General features: G+C 46.0%; 1 protein-coding gene across 1 annotated transcript; it reads right to left on the bottom strand.

Moving 5' to 3' along the window:
* Positions 1–12764: 12764 nt before the first annotated feature.
* Tpi (triose phosphate isomerase) lies at positions 12765–23929 on the bottom strand. Its single transcript, XM_077652914.1, has 7 exons — positions 23662–23929; positions 23324–23447; positions 23056–23140; positions 21098–21230; positions 20459–20544; positions 16980–17067; positions 12765–12959 (listed from the first exon to the last, which is right to left on the bottom strand). The coding sequence occupies exons 1-7, from the start codon at positions 23768–23770 to the stop codon at positions 12841–12843; spliced, it is 744 nt and encodes a 247-aa protein (XP_077509040.1). The 5' UTR covers positions 23771–23929; the 3' UTR covers positions 12765–12840.
* Between the last annotated feature and the right edge of the window lie 302 nt (positions 23930–24231).

The raw sequence follows: 24231 nt of genomic DNA, 5'->3' as shown, positions 1-24231 counted from the left end.
AGAAAAAACGTGGAGGACTTGAGTTGCTTCTGTTTTAAATGCTTCAGTGTCGCAATCTAAGAGAACCAAGAAGTCAACGTACCGGAAAATTTTGAGAACGCTTGAAGACTCGAGCTTGTCCTTCGAACAAGAAGTCATCAACGTACCGGAAAATTTTGAGAATGCTTGAAGACTCGAGCTTGTCCTTCAAGGATCTGTCATGCATAGCCAGGAAAAGGTCGCTCAAAATGGGGGCGATGCATAAGCCTATACATATGCCTTGTTTTTGTATGAATATCGAACTGTTCCACTCAGTTACTGTAGATTTTAGGTAAGTGCATAGCAACTCAATGAAGCCATCCGCAGATACGCCACAGTCATTTTGGAAGGCCACCACACCGTGTCTATCGATGGCGTCACGAACACATTCTATGAGGGCATCCTGAGGAAAGCAATAAAATAGGTCCTTTATATCAATGGAGAAGCCATTGAACACCTTTGTTCTGTTCTCGTGCAAGAATCTGATAACTTATTCGGTGTTTTTTGCAAGAAAGGGGTCATTGACTGTAAGTCGCTTGAGATTGCTTTGGAGAAACTTGGCGACTTCTTTTTGCCAGGTCATCTTTTCAGACACAATCACGCGCAAAGGGCATCCAGTCTTGTGCGTCTTGTCAGTAAAAAACATTTCCAGACAGCCAGTCTTTTTTCCTTGTATTGCATGTGAAAGTTTCTCTAAATTCAATCGTTGGCATAGCTCCTTTGCATTACTTCTTAGGTTTGATTCGGATGTTCTGCATTTTACAAAATTTGCATGAACGGTTTCTGCTGCCTTTGACATAAACACTCGTTTCGGAAGGACGGCAAACCCTCCCTCCTTGTCAGCGGTTAACAATGACAAATTTTTCTTCGTTAATTATGAGACAGTCTTCTTGAATGGGAACCTGTGCCTTTCAGCGCTGCAACGCGTGACCAGGTTCCCTCCGTCCGCGGTACATCGGTCCGCTTCCGCCGCAGGGGCGAGGCGCAAAACTTGTCTGACCATGGTCAACATCTCCGGCGCTCTCCTCCTCGGTTCCACAGCGAACTTGGGTCCATGACCAAGGAAACGATGGACCTCCTCTGGGATGCTCTTGACAACTCCCACGAGGTGGACGGGGCTTCCAGTCTTTTTCTTCTTTGGAGGCACGAGCGCTCGTAGGCCCGGGAGAACCTGCTGCCAGAGGCACTCTGTCGCTCGGCTGGCATGTGTCACGACCTCATGCCATTTTCTTTTGCTGCTGCTGGCATTGGCGACGATGCGAACACCATTAACCGCGGATGCTCTCTATGGATGCTCGCCAGATGCTGCCATTCCGAACGCAGGGTTTTGCAGAGGCCGGTAGCATGGCCGACAGCGGGCTGGATGCCGCCGAAGAGCTTCAGAAGTTCAGGAGGGAGCACCTTGCGCCGAATGCAGAAGCCGAGAATTCTTGCCTGGCAGGAGGATGCCGCGGCGGGGTACACGCAATCTCTCCTGTCGTCTGTAGCAAAAAAGTCCTGATTGGTATGAAACATGAAAGTGAAGCCCCGGATGACACGCGACAGCGGAACAAACGGTTACCGTTTTGCCGTATCTGCACCAAATATCTCATAATCTTAAGAAAATTGGTAGAAAAGCAGGTGTAGACGTAGTATTTTCAGCCCCACTGCTCCTGTCAAGCCTGTGCAACGAAGTGCATAAAAAGAAAAAGAACAGTGGCTGTACAACCCGGCACCGAGACACTAGTGTGCCTTGCGTGGATGGAGTTGTATATTCCATTCCTTTAACTTGCGGTAAGGCTTACATAGGCCAAACAGAAAGATGTTTAAATGAAAAGTTAATGGAACATAAGAACAATTTAACTGGGGCGACATTGAAGAACTTGCCCGCCCATTGCCGGGCATGTGACAGCAAAAAGAAATGCATTCCTCATTTTAAGAACGCAACTGTCTTGAAAAAACATAAAAACCAGCTAACGCGCGAAATCACTGAAGCAACCCACATCTCAGGGCTTAAGGAAGGTTGCGTAAGCACCCCATCTATCTCATTATCTCAAAAGGAAATCACCTTTCTTTCTGGTGTTATCTGATTTTACCTGGTTCTTAGAGACAAACTTCAGATGTTGCATTTTCATTCTAGCCGTGTTAATTGTTGGCGCTCATCCTTCGTTTCGCTAATCTTTTAACCGTCTTCTCGCCTTGTCATGTTTTTAGCAAAATTCGCGCCCTCAACTCTGTTTTTTTTTTTCATTTTTCACCTTTTTTTTTTCACTCGCGCACACTCAACCCTGTTTTTCCAGTCTTTTTACACATGTAATTCGTGCTTCATATCTTAGAACTCATTGTATAGTGTGATTTTGTTATCTTTTGATGCCCTGAACATCGTGTGGGGTCCCAGTTCGTTCGCGTGCCTTGACCACTCCCCCTGGTGGGCTTTTACCTGGTGTGTGTATATAAGTGCGGGTTCAGTTTTTGTTCAAATAAAAGTTGGAACTTCAGCACTCTGTACGATCTTCTTCTCCTTCTTCCTGTTTTGTGTTCGCGCTGCTGATACATCTGATTCACCGCGGTCGGGTTCGAACCCTGGAACTCCGGATCAGTAGCCGAGCGCCCCTCCTATACCCTCTGCCACCACCCCAAATACACTCTCGATCTTATCCTTTTCCTTTGCCCGGCGGATCCTCCCCGACGGGGCCTGGAACACCTTACCACTTGGGAGGCTTGGGACACCCTACTGCGCTGCGAGGACTCGGCCAAGCAAGCCATCGCCACAGTCCGGGCTGCCAGCGCCATGAGCCTCCGGGACATGAACGTTTAAGTGCAGTGGGGCCGTGCGGGGGCCCAAGGACCTGCGTGTCCTAAACTCCTCTGTGTACATTAAAGTTTTTACCACCACCGGCCTCCATCTGGGGAACTTAGGGAAAAAAACTATAAAACTTGGCAGCGATTGCGGCCGAGATACTCCCTCTCACTGCGACTTCCGCTTATTGTTAAGATGCTTTTTTTATCTGAGACACACTCTCAGTTGCTGTTTACGTGTACAAAATGTAAATAGTTTGCATAAACTTTTCAGTATCTTCCTCGTAACCACGTCTCCAATCTTCCTCGTCCCCTCTCCGGCCCGACCACGCTACCTGAGTACCAACAAAATGCAGATAGACGCTTATGAATGGATTATGCTGATAATCAATTCAGGCAAATCCATCGACTATAGCGTCCCTACGTGTACCCAGCTGGTCCGGCACGTACTGTAGCGCAAGTACACGTAAACCCCATGATGGCCAGTATACTGCTGCTTGCGTCAGTGACACGGTGGAATAGCACCACTTTCACGTGGGGTTATTTCTTCGCTTCGACATAAACCTTTTCACGGCGCTAGTAAAATGTGCAGGGTCCCCATTGACGGGCTCGCCGATCTCTTTACCGTTCTTGGGCTCTTCGCACCGCTTTTTCAGCAGCAAGGTCTGTTATCGCCGGCTTTCCCGTCGCGTCCGGCAGAGGGAAAGCTATAGACTGGTAGCCAGCACGCGCCCCGCCGTGATAGGCGGGCGCGCACAGGAGCTTGCCTAATCTCGCAGTCGCACGTGATTTCACTGCGTTACCAGCAGAAGTATGCCATTTCTCATAACTGCGTGATCCGCGATCTGAAGCCCCGACCCACCTCCACTCTCCAGTGTATCACCCATCAGGCGAAACCGCCGCTGTCTTGTGTTTGAGGCCTCCATCCACCAACCTTTCTACACCCTTCTGAAGCCCACGCTGATTATGATGATGATTATGATAGGGAGAAAGAAAAGGAAAGTGCACGGGCCTGCCTACTGGCTCAAGCCGAGCCACTTTCACTGCCGCGTGCTGAAAGTAGGAAAGTTAAAGGACAGGAGAGCAAAGATAGAAAGGAAAGGCGTGCGCTAATAAGCCCCGGGCCGTTCCCGGAGTCAGTGCAATACCGGGCCGACCCGTGCCAGAGTGCTTCGAGCCGAGCACTCCGCCATATTCCAAAAATAATATCTTGGGTCCAAGGACCCGCAGCAGATATTAAATCAAGTATCAGATATCACTACCTTCCCTGCAGCAGTGGAACGAAAAGGCGACGCCGAGATCCTATAGACATGTGGCGGCGCCTATGTTACGGCCGCGCACCTGAATGAAGTCGAAGAAGGCACGAGGCGCCAGCGGAGGTCGCGTTTCGATGGAAGCTAAACGCAAAGGCGCCCGTGTGCTGTGCGATGTCATTGCACGCTAAAGTCCCCAGGTGGTTGATATTATTCCGGAGCCCTCCGCTACGGCACCTCTTCCTTTCTCTCCCCTTTATCCCTTCCCTTACGGCGCGGTTCAGGTGTCCGCCGATATAATAATTGGTTTTTTGGGGGAAAGGAAATGGCGCAATATCTGTCTCATATATCGTTGGACACCTGAACCGCACCGTAAGGAAAGGGGTAAAGGAGGGAGTGAAAGAAGAAAGGAAGTAATAGGTGCCGTAGTGGAGGGCTCCGGAATAATTTCGACCACCTGGGGATCTTTAACGTGCACTGACATCGCACAGCACACGGGCGCCTTAGCGTTTTTCCTCCATAAAAACGCAGCCGCTGCGGTCGGGTTCGAACCCGGGAACTCCGGATCAGTAGTCGAGCGCCCTAACCACTGAGCCACCGCGGCGGGTGCCGATACGGAAGACGGATATGGAAGACGGAGGGAAACTTGGGACAGATGGAGGAGGCCCTCCAAGAGGCTGCCACTACAGTTCAAAAGTATGCCGAAGAATGCGGAATGCGCTGTTCCCCGGACAAGTCGGAGCTCTTCGTCCTGCATGGGAAGGGGGATACTCAGTGCTGGAAATCTAGGTTCACGATACACATACTCCCGAGGTGGAAACAATACGGATTTTGGGGCTGCTTATTAACAACAAGGATGTGTACGCAGCCTCGATCACCAAGCTCCGAACGGTGTGTGCGCAAGTCATCCGTATGATATCTCGGATCACAACCAAGAAGAATGGTATGCAAGAACACGATACCCTTAGGCTAATACAGGCCTTTACCATTTGCAGGATAGTGTACGTGGCCCCGTACCTTCGTATGAGGAAGACCGATCTAAACCACCTGGACGTTATCATTCGAATGGCTTATAAGAAGGCGCTCGGGCTACCCATGAAAGCATCTACGGAGCGTCTGCTAAAACTGGGAGTACACAATACGGCTGATGAATTGATTAGCGCCCATCTTACAAACCAGGTGATGCGACTGGCCACGACTAGGACAGGCCGCAGGGTCTTAGAAGATTTAAAGATTAGCTTTCCGCAACAAGTGGCTGGGAGACAAGATATACCTAAAGAGTGGAAGAGCAAATTCCTTACGCTTCCACTTTCCAAAAACATGCACCCAGAGCATCATCAGGCTAGACGAGTGGCGAGGAGCAAGAAGATGAACGAGTGCTATTCAAGAGAAGAAGGAGCCTTCTTCGTGGACGGGATTTGATTTCGTAACGGGGATACACAAGCTATGGGGAAGTAGCGATAGCCCTAGCCGCAACGCACTCCGCATCGAAATACATAGTTACAGATTCCGAGGCGGCTTATAGAAACTATATGCGTGACAGAATCGCGGCGCCAGCCTGCAAAGTTCGGAGTCAATGTAGACCTTCAGCTGCACGGAAGGAGTAATATGGGTACCAGGTCACCAGGGAGTTGAAGGAAACGAGCGCGCACACGCTTCGGCCCGAGCTTTTCTCCCCCGGAATCCTTCTACGCCCTCCCTTACTGAGTCAGACTCCCCCCTCACCTTCAACAACATATTCAGAGATAATACAGCATTGGCGCTTTGAAAGGAAGACACTCCCGAGGCCCGGTAAGGGTCTTAGTAAAACAGAAGACTGTCACCGTCACAGGCTACAAACTATGTCGTTTAATAATCCAGCTACGCTTCATGCCATTGAGCCCGAGTCCTTTTCGGCACAGTGCAAATGTTGTGGCCAGAAGGAAAACTTATACCATATGGTATGGGCTTGTCAGGAAAATAGCAGTATTGACATAATAAATCAGCCAACGTGGGAGGGCTGGAAGGCGGCCCTGTCCAGCCCGGACCTCGAGTAACAATGCGCCCTCGTCGCCAGAGGGACCCGATAAGCCTTCCCTTAATCTGTCATTGTGCCTTTAAATAAACGCTTTAATCATCATTCCTTCAGTACGGCCCACCTTTTTCTTCTTTCACTCCCACCTTCCTCCCTTTCCTTACGGCGCGGTCCAGGTGTCCACCGAGATGAGACAATTACTGCGCCGTTTCCTTTATTCAAAAACCAATTTTCAATTTTCGCAGCGTCAGAAAAAAAAATTGTTTTTGGAGGGTTAGCCCTGCAGCTAGGTGGCTTCCATCATCCTTCGAGATAAGTGCAATGGGAAATTGTAAAAAAAAAAAATACTTGGTTAGAGAGCGAAAGTTATGGTGTATCGGGGAAGCAGACGCGGCTTGGCCGCTGTTGAGTGCGTTCCGCACACTGGATAAGATAGGCAACGCTGCCACCCTGTCAGGTCTCGGTTAAGTTAATGGCTGATCGCGAGTGGTTGGTCACCCAATGAACGCTGCGGCCTATTGCTGCAGTGAGGCGCGTCTGCCACAATGTTGTCAGCGCTCTCTCACCACCGCCACGTACGTACATCAACGCTCGTTTGAGGCGTACACTGACCCAGGGGGCCAGTTAACCTTCCTTCCTTTCCTCAAAATCATCGGAGTCTAGAATGTTAACGCCAACGGCGAGCGCTCGGTTTCGGCGGCGGTGGCTGAGTAACGTCATAGCGGTCACGTGGTTTCTCCTCGGTTCAAGATTAAACTCGCGCACACGGCGAAGCTAAGGAGGGGAGTAAAAATAGAAAGAAAACTCTGCTGCACGTGGGAATCGAACAGAGCCTCCAGCATGCAAGTCGGGGACACCCACTCCGCCACGAGTTTTTTTTTTATTTATTGCATGGAAATAGCGCCCAAAAGTAGACTCAGCATGCTTACGCCACAAAACACCAGGCCACCATACCCCTGCGTGAACTCTCCTTCCAAACCATCAAAAGTCTGGGAGGCACACACATGCATCCAAATAGGGGAGCCAGCTAGGCGGCTCTTGCAGGGCAGCATATATTCCCCGCACAAAAGCGCATTGTTCACGAAACAGATTTCGGCAACCGTGGTGATTCAGCGTGGCGATCCATGATGCGGATCTTCCAGAGACTAAATAGTCCCAGCAACATAAATAGATCATATGGCACAACAGTTTTTCTCCACAGGCAAAAAACGGATACTGTAGGGTGTGATGTCAATGTCCTCCTTAATTGTTTGTGGTAATATATCCCAGAAGAACACAGCATCAATGCACAGAATAAAACAATGGTCAATTCTCTGGTGTACTGCACAGGCGGCAGCTCACCGACCATGGCGCAAGCATCTCCTTAGCATGAAGCCATGCCTTCACAGGCAGCGTAGATGTGTGCAGCTTAAAAAAGTATGTTTTTGCAGCAGATAAGCACACAGTGAGGAATTTGAAAGTGTCAGCAACTTCCTAAAGGAATCCCCATAAAGGCCCCTCATGAGTGTGTCCAGTCAGTGCGAAGAGGAAAGGCAAAGGTCAGGTACTTACCCGATGTCGGGTGAATCGGAAGGCTGGCTCCCCAGGCCGAGGCTTACCATTGCACTCCGCCATGACTGTTCGATGTGAAGGGGCGTCTAGTGAATGCACAGATGTCTAATAAACGTATTTTCGAGATATGTACTGAGGTGTACATGAATAATTTAATTATGAGCATGAAAATTAGATATCCCAACTAAGCGAGAAGAGAGAGAGTCACACAACTTTATTTGCCACAGGTGTCTGGAATTTGTGCAGGTGGGTCCTGTGTGGCCTCCAGGCAGGGGCCACGTCCTGGACCCATGAAATGAGTGCAACTTGAGTGATAAGTCGAGTGGTCTTGTCTCGCTGGGTGAGGAGTTCCCGGCCAAAGCGAACAGGCCGGGAACCAGGTGCATACTACAGACTACTTTATTCTCCTTGGCGCGTGGCCCCGTGCAGCCGGCACCAGTGCGTGTTGCAAGCCGAAGTGGCCCAGCACTGATGATGGCGACAGCACTGCCACAGGCTAATCGTACTGTTTTCCAATTTTTTAAAAATCATTTGGGATATTGTCCAGTTTGTTGAACTAAGATCTCAAGTTGGATCATGTGCTTGATGAAGTGCCATAAAGTGCAAGTTTTGAACCAAACATGCGTTCAAACTTGGGCTGGCAGGTGCGCGGCCACGTGCTGTTCCATTTGCACCACCCGCCGCGGTGGCTCAGTATATGTATACAGCTGTGTTGTCGGATACTTACGGCAGCTCTGGTGTTGGCAAGCTCCGCAGTGGTGCGGGCGACAGATCTGCTCATATTCCTGCACGATTAGGCGCCGTGCAAAACCGCCCTAGCGCTCTGACAGATCGATGTCATTAATGGGTCCCTTCAGCGACCCGGTGTCCTCTTTGCATATCACTTCGTAAACAAGATACTGTTCATTCTTTCACCATCATAAAACGCTCAACCTACCATTACGAGTATAATAAAACAGCATTAGATCCCTCCCATGCAAGTACTCCTCCTCTGTCACCTAGGTTCTGCCTACATGCCGATTTAGTCATTCTCTACTTTACATTCCTACTTCTTTCTTTCACCATCATACAACGCTCAACCTACCATTACGAGTATAATAAAACAGCATTAGATCCCTCCCACGCAAGTACTCCTCCTCTGTCACCTAGGTTCTGCATACATGCCGATTTAGTCATTCTCTACTTTACATTCCTACTTCTTTCTTTCACCATCATACAACGCTCAACCTACAATTACGAGTATAATAAAACAGCATTAGATCCCTCCCACGCAAGTACTCCTCCTCTGTCACCTAGGTTCTGCCTACATGCCGATTTAGTCATTCTCTACTTTACATTCCTACTTTCTTTCACCATCATACAACGCTCAACCTACCATTACGAGTATAATAAAACAGCATTAGATCCCTCCCACGCAAGTACTCCTCCTCTGTCACCTAGGTTCTGCCTACATGCCGATTTAGTCATTCTCTACTTTACATTCCTACTTCTTTCTTTCACCATCATACAACGCTCAACCTACCATTACGAGTATAATAAAACAGCATTAGATCCCTCCCACGCAAGTACTCCTCCTCTGTCACCTAGGTTCTGCATACATGCCGATTTAGTCATTCTCTACTTTACATTCCTACTTCTTTCTTTCACCATCATACAACGCTCAACCTACCATTACGAGTATAATAAAACAGCATTAGATCCCTCCCACGCAAGTACTCCTCCTCTGTCACCTAGGTTCTGCCTACATGCCGATTTAGTCATTCTCTACTTTACATTCCTACTTCTTTCTTTCACCATCATACAACGCTCAACCTACCATTACGAGTATAATAAAACAGCATTAGATCCCTCCCACGCAAGTACTCCTCCTCTGTCACCTAGGTTCTGCCTACATGCCGATTTAGTCATTCTCTACTTTACATTCCTACTTCTTTCTTTCACCATCATACAACGCTCAACCTACCATTACGAGTATAATAAAACAGCATTAGATCCCTCCCACGCAAGTACTCCTCCTCTGTCACCTAGGTTCTGCCTACATGCCGATTTAGTCATTCTCTACTTTACATTCCTACTTCTTTCTTTCACCATCATACAACGCTCAACCTACCATTACGAGTATAATAAAACAGCATTAGATCCCTCCCACGCAAGTACTCCTCCTCTGTCACCTAGGTTCTGCATACATGCCGATTTAGTCATTCTCTACTTTACATTCCTACTTCTTTCTTTCACCATCATACAACGCTCAACCTACCATTACGAGTATAATAAAACAGCATTAGATCCCTCCCACGCAAGTACTCCTCCTCTGTCACCTAGGTTCTGCCTACATGCCGATTTAGTCATTCTCTACTTTACATTCCTACTTCTTTCTTTCACCATCATACAACGCTCAACCTACCATTACGAGTATAATAAAACAGCATTAGATCCCTCCCACGCAAGTACTCCTCCTCTGTCACCTAGGTTCTGCATACATGCCGATTTAGTCATTCTCTACTTTACATTCCTACTTCTTTCTTTCACCATCATACAACGCTCAACCTACCATTACGAGTATAATAAAACAGCATTAGATCCCTCCCACGCAAGTACTCCTCCTCTGTCACCTAGGTTCTGCCTACATGCCGATTTAGTCATTCTCTACTTTACATTCCTACTTCTTTCTTTCACCATCATACAACGCTCAACCTACCATTACGAGTATAATAAAACAGCATTAGATCCCTCCCACGCAAGTACTCCTCCTCTGTCACCTAGGTTCTGCCTACATGCCGATTTAGTCATTCTCTACTTTACATTCCTACTTCTTTCTTTCACCATCATACAACGCTCAACCTACCATTACGAGTATAATAAAACAGCATTAGATCCCTCCCACGCAAGTACTCCTCCTCTGTCACCTAGGTTCTGCCTACATGCCGATTTAGTCATTCTCTACTTTACATTCCTACTTCTTTCTTTCACCATCATACAACGCTCAACCTACCATTACGAGTATAATAAAACAGCATTAGATCCCTCCCACGCAAGTACTCCTCCTCTGTCACCTAGGTTCTGCCTACATGCCGATTTAGTCATTCTCTACTTTACATTCCTACTTCTTTCACCATCATACAATGCTCAACCTACCATTACGAGTATAATAAAACAGCATTAGATCCCTCCCACGCAAGTACTCCTCCTCTGTCACCTAGGTTCTGCATACATGCCGATTTAGTCATTCTCTACTTTACATTCCTACTTCTTTCTTTCACCATCATACAACGCTCAACCTACCATTACGAGTATAATAAAACAGCATTAGATCCCTCCCACGCAAGTACTCCTCCTCTGTCACCTAGGTTCTGCCTACATGCCGATTTAGTCATTCTCTACTTTACATTCCTACTTCTTTCTTTCACCATCATACAATGCTCAACCTACCATTACGAGTATAATAAAACAGCATTAGATCCCTCCCACGCAAGTACTCCTCCTCTGTCACCTAGGTTCTGCATACATGCCGATTTAGTCATTCTCTACTTTACATTCCTACTTCTTTCTTTCACCATCATACAACGCTCAACCTACCATTACGAGTATAATAAAACAGCATTAGATCCCTCCCACGCAAGTACTCCTCCTCTGTCACCTAGGTTCTGCCTACATGCCGATTTAGTCATTCTCTACTTTACATTCCTAGATCGCGGGGAGTCCTCATACCACCCCTGGTGCAGCGGTTAAGCGATGCATCGCTGCCCCGGCAAGTTACTGTTTCAAACACAGCTACTGGTGGGGCTTGTGAGACCGAGGTTGCTCTTGCCAAGCAACCTCTGGCGACCACATGCCAAGGTGGGCAGTTTACTCAAAATCTGGTGGGCAAGTTGTGATGATGTCACAAGGTCACGTGACCTAGGTGGCAGGTGGGCCACCTGCCTTTTCGCTCACAACTGCGCTGATGACGCCGGATTTTCTGCAGAACAGGAGCCTTAACGCTGTCGCGTCAAAATCCCACATCATAATCAGCATAACTACGTCCACTGCAGATAACAAGCTGCTCCCACATCTCTGCAATTAACCCTGTCCTTTACCAGCTGCAGCCACCTCATCCCTGAAGACTTCCTAATCTCATCCGCCCATCTGACTCTCTGCCGCACCCTGCTACACATGCCCTATCTTGGAATCCATTGTTACCCTACGGTGCATGCTCTGCCTATTTCTTCTTGATTTCAAATAAAACAACCCGCGTTTCGACCACCTCTTGACGATCTGCAGGTTCCTTAACGTGCACCGATATCGCACTCATTACACAGGCCTCTAGAATTCCGCCTCCAACGATTCGACTGCAGCAGAAGGGATAACACGTCTTTCAGGTCAGCAGTCAAGCGCCCACTGAGCCACCGTGACGGCCTGTAACAGGTCAGGTCAGGTCAGGTCAGGTCAGGTTAGGTTAGGTTAGGTTAGGTTGAAAAACTTTAATGATTCACAGGCAGAACGTCCTGCAAATACTCTCCACAGACATTACACAAAAAAGGTGGAACATGCCGTAAAGTTCTTTTTAATAATAGCCCGATAAAAGAGAAGTGAACAACCATAACAGTAATTTATGCAAACAAGAGTAATACATCTGGCTTTCATTTGTAATGGCAGTGTTACACAAGGGAAAGATTGGGGACCACACTAACTACCTACACTACCAGACTCGCATAACACACTAAACCACTTCCAATGGTACACAGCCACTGCACATAATGCCTCACGCTTTTAAGCATCACAGCCAAGCGCACTTCGGCTAGAGCAGGTATTAATACCTATCACTTTTGCCAAAAAAAAGAGTAGTATGTTTTCAAGTTATGCCAGCAACCCCAAGATGTATTCAGCTGTGGAAAAATGGATTTGCAAAGAATTTATTTTTTTGTGACACTGAATGCTCAATGCAATTCCTTGCTGCCACTCTGAAACAGCATTCCATAACGACTAGCTAAAGTAAATTAGCTGTGAGGTAACCAACTTTCCAATTACATGTAAAAATGGTCACGATTGCACAATTCTCATCTCCTATTACAGAGAGCATATGAGAACAAGAAGTGAAAGGTGAGTTGAGTCGGAGCACTTCTTAACACTGAGAAAGCTTGCTGTGCGCTCCCCTAACAACAAGAACGGAATTCCTAAATGTGAAGGTTTTAATTTACTCAGACTTTGTGGTGCTACATGTTTGGGCTGGTCATGAATGAAGGACGCTCACTGGCGGGCATTGATGATATCAACAAACTCTGGCTTCAGGGAAGCACCACCCACGAGGAAGCCATCAATGTCTGGTTTCCTGGCGAGTTCCTTGCAGTTTGCAGCAGTGACTGAACCTGTTCAAAGAAAAGAAAAGCAGCAAACAATATTACAAAACCTAATAACAAAATTTACAAGATCTGGTTTATGGTAATTCTGACTCCAAACTGCAATGCAAATGTCTTCCCAGATGTGTGCAGTGAAATGACGACTGTTCCAAAATTTGGATACTCCTCTGAAATCCAAAACTGTTTGTTCATGGGCTGCACAAGATGTTCACTGGGGTCAGTAAACTAATGTACCTTACATGCATCTTAGACATGCTCAGTACCTCAAGCTGCTGCACCTACCTACCATAGCAACTCAGAGGACATGGAGTTGAGGTGTTGAACATGAGTTTGCAGGTTCAACCTCAGATACGGAAGGCTGCACTTTGATGGGGGTGAAATGCAATGACACTCATGTACTGTCTTGATGGTTTATGGGGGGTTTAATATCCCAAAACGACTCAGTCTATGAGAAACGCCGTGAAGGGCTCCGGAAATTTCGACCACCTGAACTTCTTTAATGTGCACTGACACTGCACAGAACACAGACATCTAGAATTTCGCCTCCATCGAAATTTGACCACCGCAGCCAAGATCAAACCCGCGTCTTTCGGGTCAGCAGCCAAGTGCCATAACCAAGGAGCCACCGTGGCGGCTTGTACTGTCTTGTGAATTATGAGTGTGCACACAGCATTGCGGATCGTACCATACAGACAATGCAGCCTAGCGTGCACTGTGAGCGACACCACACTTCGAACTCGTGTGGCTACAGCTGTTTTAAGAATGTGTGCACTCTCCGCCGTCTTGTTGTTCATTGCTTCGTTCTGGTGCTCGCTGCCTACTACTCATAGTGTATCCGACAAATGAAAAGAGCTCTCACAAGAGCGCTGCATGCTGCTTATGCCCAACAACAGCAATAGTGTAGTGTACAACTTCTGTGTTGTTTTTGATGGAGATGCAGAAGCAGCAGAGAAAGCCATGTCCCCTGATTTTTTCATTTCTCGCTCCAGTCAGCCACGAACACAGGTGTCTTAGGTCTTGACATTCTAGTCTTAATAGAAAATGTTCTCCTTTGGCGGCTTGCCATCAGATTATCGCTCTTGGCGTGGATGCCATCCGGACCAGGCAGCCCCTTCATGCCCCTGTCTTCATTATCAGTTGTAGCAGTGCATTGTGAACTGCAGGCGTAGCAGGCAGCGCACAGTCACAGGTTGGTAGTGCATCAGTTGATCTTGCAGCCGTAGCCGCGCAAGTACCACATATGATGCCATTCATACCACACGCTAGGCTGCGCTCTGTTTTAATGTTCATGCTTACTCTCATTTCAGTGTTCATGCTTATAAACCTTATGGCTGTACCGCGATTTCGGTATATATGAGTCCTAGGTGATCAAAAAGTTAATGCAGAGGCCTCCACTACAGCATGCCTTATAGCCTATACATAGTGGTGCTTCAGCACATTCAAATCCATTAAGCAATCTGTCATGCCATGTATTGTTAGAGTGATATTTCCTTCATGATGCTAAGAATTTCAAATTATTCCACCGAGATAAATAACTCCCTACTTTATCAAATGGCTGGTGAGATTTTATTCAACCCATTCTTGCAAAGTTCCTGCAGAAATCTTGGGTAAATCTCAATTGTGTACAGTATGTGTTCTTAAATGAGTACAGAATTTTTGGGTGCGTGCTTATGATGTGTAAGGCATAATACATGGATTACTATATGGTATTCACCTATTACCGCTAAATAATTTATGATCAAGTTTCTCTCTCGTGCTGCTTCAGATTCGGTTTCAACAGCCTAACGGTGGCTGTGACATCAGCAGGTCACGCGAAGCATGAAAAAAAACAGCGATACAACCACTGCTTCATCATTTTAATTCACTGAGATGCCAAAGCCACCCTGTCTCAATAGCTACAATGACAACAAATGAAGATGCAGTGAATACATATTGCAGTTCTTGCATGCCTCACGTAACCTAAATACAATTTTGACGTTACAGGGCTGTTGAAAACGAAACCCAAACAGCAAGAGAGAAAAATTGGATTATAAAGGTGTCTATATTTGTTGAAGTGAGATACAGGTCATAAAAATGAAAATTCTTCTTATTAGAGATATTGTAATGAAATTCAGTCTGCATATGAATCTCTTCCTCCTGTTTTCAAAAACACAAGTAGTTTTAGCATATCTCAATTAGTTTCCATATTATGGAAAAATAATTGAACCCTAATTACGTAATTTCTCACAGGTCATTAAGACATTTTTCCTCAACATTTTTAGGCCTTGATCAAAGTGGAGCTGTAGCTAAAGACATGCCATGTGGAACTATGCTATTTATATTGTTATTGAGGTATATCATCATATAAAAATGTTCAATTATGTCATAGCACCATAATTATGAAATAAAATTAGGTGACATTATATTGTTCTCAAAATTAGATATGTTCAACTCGGCCATAAAAAAAATAGCATAGCTCTACAGTTTATTCGTTAACCATTCCAATGGTATAAGATTAACTGAAATTTCACCTACAGACATAACGAAAAGTTCTGTAAGTCATGTTTGCAAAAACACGAAGTGGAGAAAATTTCATTTGAAGTGCACCAATGTAAAGGCCTCAGAAGATGGTAGAACAAGGACATTCTGAGAGGATTTCACAATAGTAAGTAATACCAGGATGTAGGAAAGAGCGCCAGCTTTCAAACAAGACCAAGATGGCAGCCATCAGTAACATAATTGTGGGAAGCGACGGGCACAAAATTCTGCCGCAGTTTGCTCGAAAATAATGAGATTTCATTTCGTCTGCCGTTACAGTCCATTTACGCCATTGAAATCTGCTACCAAGACACTTTTCACACACAGGTAGGCATACAGACGAGCAACTGGCTGAATCCCAATTAGGGGTTTACTCTTGTGAACACCATTTGGGACATTTCCAAGTAATAACTGTTCCTACCTTTTTCTACAATTAATACCAAGAGATTGTGTCATTCATATTTATGGCTTATGGGGGTTTAACATCCCAAAGTGACTCAGGCTATGGGGGACGCCGTAGTGAAGAGCTCAGGAAAATCCGACCACTGGGATTCTTTAACGTGCACTGACATTGCACAGCACACGGGCCTCTAGCATTTCACCTACACCGAAATATGATCGCCACGGTCCTTTCGGGTCAGCAGCCGAGCCCCATAACCACTGAGCCACCGTAGCGGCCCTTATTCATTTTTACCAGAAACAACTGTTGTATGGAATAAGCCTGAATCACAGGATTGTACCAATGTTGGAATAAAAATTACGTATGACGACATGTGCATGGTCCGTTATACCTTCTCCTTGTAACATCCTAAACTGGCTCACAGTAAGAACAGGCAAGTGAATCGACAAATAGGCCTAATCGGTTTAAACTGACAAGCCAGAAAAAAAAAAAGCACATACCAACAAAGCAGGTGACAACAATTTTTGAGATAGCAAAAAATGAATGGCTCACAGAGAGCACCTGAATGTCCGCTCATTGCTTTCTTTACTGGATTATGCTGGAGGAGCATGTTATCATACCAGATCTGCAGTACACAACATTAGGTGAAAAGGTAGAGCTGTAAAATACCACGAAAAACTTACAGCAAGTTTTTCATCAAGTCTCATCTTCAGCAGCTTTTACCATCATGCGAAGTGTCTTTTTTCCCACTGTAATTTCCCATCGCTTGCTTTTTTACATTCATGTAGCTTGTCCTCAGCAAAGCAGGGACAAATCTAATGAACAGCACTACAGAACAGCAATGACAGCTGAACTACCAAGATGTGCGTGGCACTACACACACTGCCCAAAAAACAGCAGTCACCAGAACTCTTATCAGTCTATATCTGAGGCTTCTGTTCTGCAACACAGTGAAATGTATGGGGGCGGGCCTGGAGGTTCTCATCCAACATCCTAATGCCCAGCCACTTCCAGGTAGCATCCATGCAGCTTTTCTATTTATTAATCACTTGCTGATGTATTTCTCAGCCTGACCTCCTTACATGCAACGAAGAGAAAGCAGGTGTTTTTACCTCCATACTGGATCCTAACCTTGGCTGCCACGTCAGGGGAGACATTGGTCGAGAGCCAGTTGCGCACTTTTGCATGGATTTCTTGTGCCTGAGGATAAAAAAGGGGTGCCATGAATGCCACTTCTCAGAGCGCACTTTTTAGATGCTCTGCAAAAATTTCTGAAACCAGGAATGAGAAGCTTGTATAGAACAGTAAATGCATGAAAACTTCAGCATGCATAAGAAAATCTTTTCCTCAGCTTCAGCTGAAGAAAGCACACTGCCAGAAGTCAGTGGGTTGTGAACAAGGTACTATTATAACAAGTATTGAAAGGTGGCAGCGACCATACCCTGCTCATCCCCACTCCTACAATAGCCCCTGCGGGACTGCAGTATGCACAAATAATTACAATTGAGCCCACTTATAAAGAACCTGCCCGTTGCATGAATGGCATTTGTTGCATCCAAGATTTGCAGTTAGTGGACTTCCCATGTCCCAGCCAAAATTACAAAGTTGGACAGTGGCATTTAATTCTTTAAAAAATTGGAGGGAGCACTTAAGCTCTGCCTTAAAAGTATGGCATGACAGCATTAATGAGTTGTTTATTGCCCACATATGTGAAATTGGTCATTCCCTACTTTACACTGCTAGATCCTTCGGAGTCTTCATACCAATCCTGGCGCAGTGGTTAAGTGATGCGCCGCTGCCTTCCGATGGCAGGTGCTACCCCTGGTGGGGCTTGAGAGACCCAGATTGCTCTTCCCAAACAACCTCGTGCGACAAATCAATAATTTAACTGCTACCTGCCACGGTAGGCAGTTTGCTCAAAATCCAGTGGGCAGGTTGTCATGATGCCACAAGGTCACGTGACTTCGGTGGCCCACCTGCCCCCTGGGTTGCTCCTCTGGGGATTTTTTGACGGTTTTTCGCTTACGGCTAACGACACAGCTAACGCCACCGGTGCCGACTTTTCTGCAACACGGGGCGCTTAATGCTATCACGTCAAAATCCGTTATGTGTGTGTGCTTTTTTCAAACTACACCCTGCTACAGTGCTTTCCAAGCTCTCCAGCACAGTCACGTTTTCCACGCCGACACCCTCGATAACAGCAAGCTGCTCTAGGGGAGCAAATAATCATTGTGAAAGTGTTCACAGTAACTCATGATAGCTTGGCCTCTTCGCCACTTTCTCCACCAGATTTCTTCTAGTCAGCGTGTGTTTCGTGTACTATTGTCTTCTTCAGGGTATGGCTCTCCGATGTTGCATCATCATCTGCACCAACAAACTTCTCTCATGTGACATCAGGTGAGGCCAGCTGTGCATCAACGACAAGTTGCCACAAATCCACATGCGTCTGATCACCTGATAACATGTGTGTTGAACAACATTCTCCATCGTTCCTGGGTTCATAAATCGTGCCTCAGGTAAGCAATCCTTGATGCACTATGCAGACCATTGCATCTGTGCTACCTTATCATTCCATGGCGGGGAACAGAGAGATCTCAACTGTGATGTCGGTGCAGGGTCTGTCAAACTGCTATCAGCATGCACTGCTGACGCGCTGCCAATGGGACACTTCTCAGACAAGCACACAGATACATGTCTGTGTGCACGTCTGAAAAAAGTGGCGCTGAATTACTTCTCTAGACGCAATGGATAACCAACTAGCCCCGCAACGTGTTTTAATAAGAACACCTTGAGCCCATAAATTACACCCATGTCAATGGCTTCTCCTGGTCGTCACTTTCGGTGGCAAAAGAGCGTGGTCACTGCAGCCACGGAAATGAGCTTGTGGTGCTTCACACGACTGCAGAGCACAAGCAAGACCGTATCTTTTTCACTGTTTCATGGTCAACCTCAACAAGCTGTTTCGCAAACAAGTTAGCTATCAACCACACACCCAACCTAAACTCATGTTTACAGGCACACTCAGCAAATTAAAAAAAACGACAATCATCATCCAGACCATTGCGTCGTGCGTGTAGTGTACGAGAATGTAACTTCCAGAGCACTGCTACTTCATGTCTTTCCAATAAGAAGCAGCAGCCGCTGGTAGCTGCTACTCATGCTTGTGCAGAGAAGATTGGTAATGCAATGCCTACTGCCCTTTCAACCAGCACTAGGAGTCACCTTTCAAGGCAAGTGTTTTTGGTAAAAATTCGGGAAACACTTAAGCTCAAGGTTACCTTAAAGGTATGATGCAATAGCTATGTAAATGTAGTGGACATCATGATTATGTGATGTAATTAAGAATGTGAGTAAAACTCAGACCTACAACATGAAATTATATCACTCAGAAGAGTGCGAGGCAAAGACAAAAATGCACAGCAAACACACGCTGTGACTGACTGTGATGCTGCCAGGTGAGAAAACTGATTTGTTCAGTCAAGGTCACTGCGCTCGGTGCAAACACAGACGGCGACCAGCAGCAGCTCTGTCTCATCTTCCACTACATTGCTGCCACCAATGGTGTGGCATAGCTTTGGCGCAGCAGCAGCCCGTGACGGCAATACACAAATAAGTTGTTCCAGGCTGCCATGCCAACCGACAAATCCGGGATCTTAAAGAGGTAGCTTTTCACTCATGGCCAACGCACGGCCAACGCCGACGACACTGGACTTTCTGCATAATGGGGCCTTTAAAGCTATTGCTTTAAAAGCTTCGTCGGCATTCTATACATCTTCTAATGTTGTACTGCTTTTTCTTGGGCTCATCTGTCCGTCTCTTTCCAATATTGAAAGAGACCACCACGATGGCTTGGAGATGCTTATCAATTTCTCCGCCTGCTAGAAGCAGGGGTTTTCGACTGTAGGGCTGAGTTTACTGTGCTACCTCGTTTGCTCCAAACTAGCTGTGGTGCAACAGTTGTTTGCTGCATCTGAGACGCAATGCAACTGGCCTAATAGATATTTTCATAATAGCAGCATCTCATTCGTCCGTAAGTAAACATTCATTATAACTCTGGCTGCTCTAAGTGGGCTTGATTGTAAATAAATAAATATCAATGATGACTCCAAACCAAGGAAGGTAAGGCACACTAGGTAAAACTCATGCTTTCAAAACAAAACTATCGTCAGTGAGGCACAGCTGACTGGCACAGTTGATGACAAAAGAGTTAGAGCAGATGCATCTGGCAACCAGCCCTTACTTACTCATGCAACTACTGTGACACTGCCAAGAGCACTAAAAACACTGCAGCACATATACAATCTGCTATCACAAGCACATCTTGTGCTCATGTACACGCAAGGTGATACCATGCATCTGCACAAACAAAAGCTAATCAAACATAACTGAATGTGCCATATTTAAACTGGAAAGCAAAAACAGGCTGTACGGCTGTCAAAGGCAATCATCTTTATGTGGAACCTATTATGAATTTTTCTAAAAAGTTGCTAGATTACTCCAGCGAGATGGAAAAATTCACACCCACAAAAAAAAATATCCTAACCAGGCAGCTGTGAGTTTTATGACAGTGTGTATAGACAGGGAAGTTTACCTGATCAGGAGTAGCAGTTTTTCCTGTACCGATAGCCCAGACAGGTTCATAGGCAATGACGACTTTACCCCAGTCCTTGACATTTGCTGCACAAAAAAGATTAAGAGAATCTTGATGACTTAGCAACATATATTTGACCATCACAACAACTTCTTAAAGCCAAGCTTGAAGTATTGGTGCCCATGACTTTGCAACAGCTATAGCTCTCGAGAAGGTGCTTTCCCAAAATGCAAGACTGGTTTATGGGGGTTTAACGTCCCAAAGCGACTCAGGCTATGAGGGACACCACAGTGAAGGGCTCCACAAACTTCGACCACCTGGGGTTCTTTATAACATGCACTGACTTCGCACTGTACACGGGCCTCTAAAATTTCACCTCCATCGAAATTCGACCACTGCGGCTGGGGTCGAACATGTGTCTTTTGGGTCAGCAGCCGAGTGCCATAACCACTCAGCCACTGTGGCGGCCCAAAATGCAAGACTGACAGAGTGACTCCATCCCTCCACATATACTAAAACAATGTTTTCACAGAGTAGGGAGGAACTGTGAGATAAAAAGCAGCAATGCCAACACACAGACCTGCATAATCAGGAAGTTAAAGCATATTCAGCATTGTCAGAAACAGCTCCATGGCCTACCTGCAATCGCCTTGGTCTGGCGGTAACACACTTCTTCAGTTTTGTTGGCCTCCCTTTCTTCCAGCAGCTCACCAATGCAAGCTATGACGTTGAGACCAGAATCCAGGGCATGCTTCACTTTTTCTCCAATGAGCTAAGAAAAAAGAGAGAACAGGCAATGGTGTTACCACAGAATTACATCAAATGTAAACTAACCAAACAAAGGCACTGTCATTAAAGGTTATTTGTTCATTTCACAATGTACAGCTCTCATTCTGCACTATTGTCCTTTTTGAAAATATATATGGATTAGTTAGCTCACGAAGTAACATAGTTGAGCATAATGTACATGATGTCTTGCTCAGTAAGGCCATACAATGCAAGCGGCAATTGCGAAAACACTGTCAGTTTTGTGAAACCCCAAAATTGCTTTTTGGTGGGCAAAGTAGTGCGGATAATGGTACACACGACAAAAGTTTGGGCTTAGGCTATCATTCTAACCTTAGCATCCTATCTCTGCTCTCTTTTCCTAAACAGTATACATGCATGCTGCATACGTACAAAAAGGAGATAAACTTAAGATGAAGTTTTTGTTAGGTTCAAAAGCCAAAATGTAAAAAATAATACATCTTTGTATCTTACTTCACCAAGTAACGTCCATGATATGTGCCAGCTGTTTACCTGATGGAGACTGCTTGGTAAACATCTACATTAGATAAGATAGGATAGACCTACCCTGATGAAGTCAACTCATCCCCAGAGCACAACAACGACGAAGAAGCACTCCCCATAATTTCAAAAGCGCTACGGTGGCTTAAACTCGAAAGAGGTGGGTTTGAACTCGGCTACGGTGATGGCATTTCAAATGGAGCTGAAATGCTAAAGGCCTGTGTGTTATGTCAGTGCATGTTAAAGAACCTTAAGTGGTTGAAATTATCCGCAGTCCTCCACTATGGCATCCCTCATAGCCTAAGTCACTTTGGGATGTTAAACCCCTTCAAATCAGATCAATTCAGCAATTTTAACAGCCTTCTAGACACTATAAATTTTTTCCTTGGCACGTGTCGTGCAAAGGCGGAATTTGGCACACACGATTACAATTGCTAAAGTTAGGTAAAATGTGGTCTTAACAGCAATATTAAAACAATTTCAATATTGTTTAACCTGGTAGCCCAAGAAAACCTGCTTTCGACAAAGAACAGAATGCAGTTTTCACAAATATAGTGTAACTACAGCTGCACCACCTGGCAAGATAAGACAGACAAATATTACAGCACAGACCTGGTTCATCCTGTAATTCGAAACCAATTAATAAACAGTGATACCGTTCATTCCACTGCTACCAACAAAGCAACTCCAAAATCAACACAGTAACAGCATCCCCCAAGGCCAACCATTGCAGTACGTGAATTCATTTGATTACCTAAGATAACGTACAATCTGCGATAACCTTTTGCCAGAATAAAATAGAGCTCTAAGCTGAAGACAACTGTATTATGCAGAGGCTCATAGAATAATAATTAGATTCATTATATGAATCAGGAAACGAACCATCACGATTGCATCATTGCAATATTTTCATTTCTTCACACAATTCTGCGAGTATGAGCTGTAGATTTAATGGCGACAACCGGATGAAATTACGTACATCGCAAACTTGTAAACGTTCAAACGAAAACGGATTCAGTCAGACAGCATAACCTAAACTAAACCAGCCCAGAATACAGAGAAATAACTGTGGAGAGAATCGCTGGAAAATAAAAGTCTAACAGGTGGCAAATTAATGATAACACCTACGTGCCGAAATATCCCCCCTGTTACTATATTTGGAGGCGAGGCACAAAAGACGGCATGCGCGATCTAAAGCTGTCAAAGCGCGCCTCCTCTGAAGGTCATGCGGAAGGTCAAAACTACGGACTCCTGTCAGAATACGAACTCGCGCCCGGGCCAACAGTCGGTCAGCACGTTGAGGCACTAACCTCGTCAGTCTCCTTGAAGACGTGCCTGCGTTCCGAGTGGCCCAGAATGACCCACTGGCCTCCGCAGTCTTTTATCATCGCAGGGCTAGAGATTGAAACACGACAGCTCCATAAAACATCATCGAAAATGTCAAACATAGAACGTTGTCAGCGGCATCGTGGCCACGCGATCTTGAAATTAGATATGCGCTTTGCTATATGCCAACAGTGCAACAGTAAAGCATCAGGGAAAATCAAAAAATACAGGAACGTGCTCGGTATGTCGTACCTAATTTCCCCCGTGAATGCGCCCTTTTCAACCTTGTAGCAATTTTGGGCTGCGAGGGCAACCGAAGGCGGAAGCAAGCTCCGGCAGTAGTCAAGGTACGGCGCCGGGCATCCGATAACCACCTCTGAAATAAGAAATAAGCTGTACAAGTGTGCGCCGGAACGCGAACATTGTTTCCGCCTTCAAAGCAGTTTCACACGTACAGATCAGACAAAACAATGCTGATATGGGCAAGCCGGCAAAAAAATTAAGTTAAACACGGTCACCTTCCCATGCTTTCGAAGAAAGCTATTAGCCAGTTACATTTGCTACTTGACGCCGGAGCTCATCTTTCTCACCTGTGTTCGGATCGAGGCTCGCTCCTTTGAGTGAGTTGCAGATGTCTCGAATGGAGTTCTTGTTGCCGTTCATCTTCCAGTTTCCTCCGACAACAAACCTGCGGGCCATTTTCGCGGCAGATACACCGTGTCTCGTCGGCAATAAATAACCCGGTCACCGTGCAACAACTACTTGGTCTGATGTCAAGACTTCTTGTGGCTATGTGGGGGGAATCGCCGGTGCCCGCTCCCGCAGCTAACCTCACACCTCCCTTCGAAACGACGACGTGACGCCCTCCGCGTTTCGGCTTTCCGCGGCGCGGCGCTTGTGCTGCCCTCACTTCCGGCCTTTGCAGTAACCATCTGTGGCGCTGTTGATGCGTCAGTTTCGCTGCTCTCGATCACTTGCAAAACTAGAGCCATAAAGAAAAGTAAAGCGCCATGAGAAGCACATGGAAACCCAAGGATATATATTAACTTGGTCAGGCTGTGCCGTATTGCCCAAAACTGCCGAAAACTACTTTACTCTTCATAAACAAAAACAGCCGGTAGCAACGGGGCACCCTGTATTACACCGCTGACAAGCCACAT

This window comes from Amblyomma americanum, chromosome 2, assembly GCF_052857255.1.
Source record: "Amblyomma americanum isolate KBUSLIRL-KWMA chromosome 2, ASM5285725v1, whole genome shotgun sequence".
Taxonomy (NCBI): domain Eukaryota; kingdom Metazoa; phylum Arthropoda; class Arachnida; order Ixodida; family Ixodidae; genus Amblyomma; species Amblyomma americanum.
Note: the sequence above shows the minus strand (reverse complement) of the source record. Positions and strands in the feature narration are given on the sequence as shown.

Bases quoted from the DNA above. Each gene is read 5' to 3' on its own strand.
- Tpi (XM_077652914.1), bottom strand. From the start codon at position 23,770: ATGGCCCGCAGGTTTGTTGTCGGAGGAAACTGGAAGATGAACGGCAAC. The intron at 20,545-21,097 runs GTAGGCCATGGA...TTTTTTGTGCAG, and splicing joins CCAGACCAAGGCGATTGCAG to CAAATGTCAAGGACTGGGGT. The intron at 12,960-16,979 runs GTAAAAACACCT...TTCTTTGAACAG, and splicing joins GGTTAGGATCCAGTATGGAG to GTTCAGTCACTGCTGCAAAC.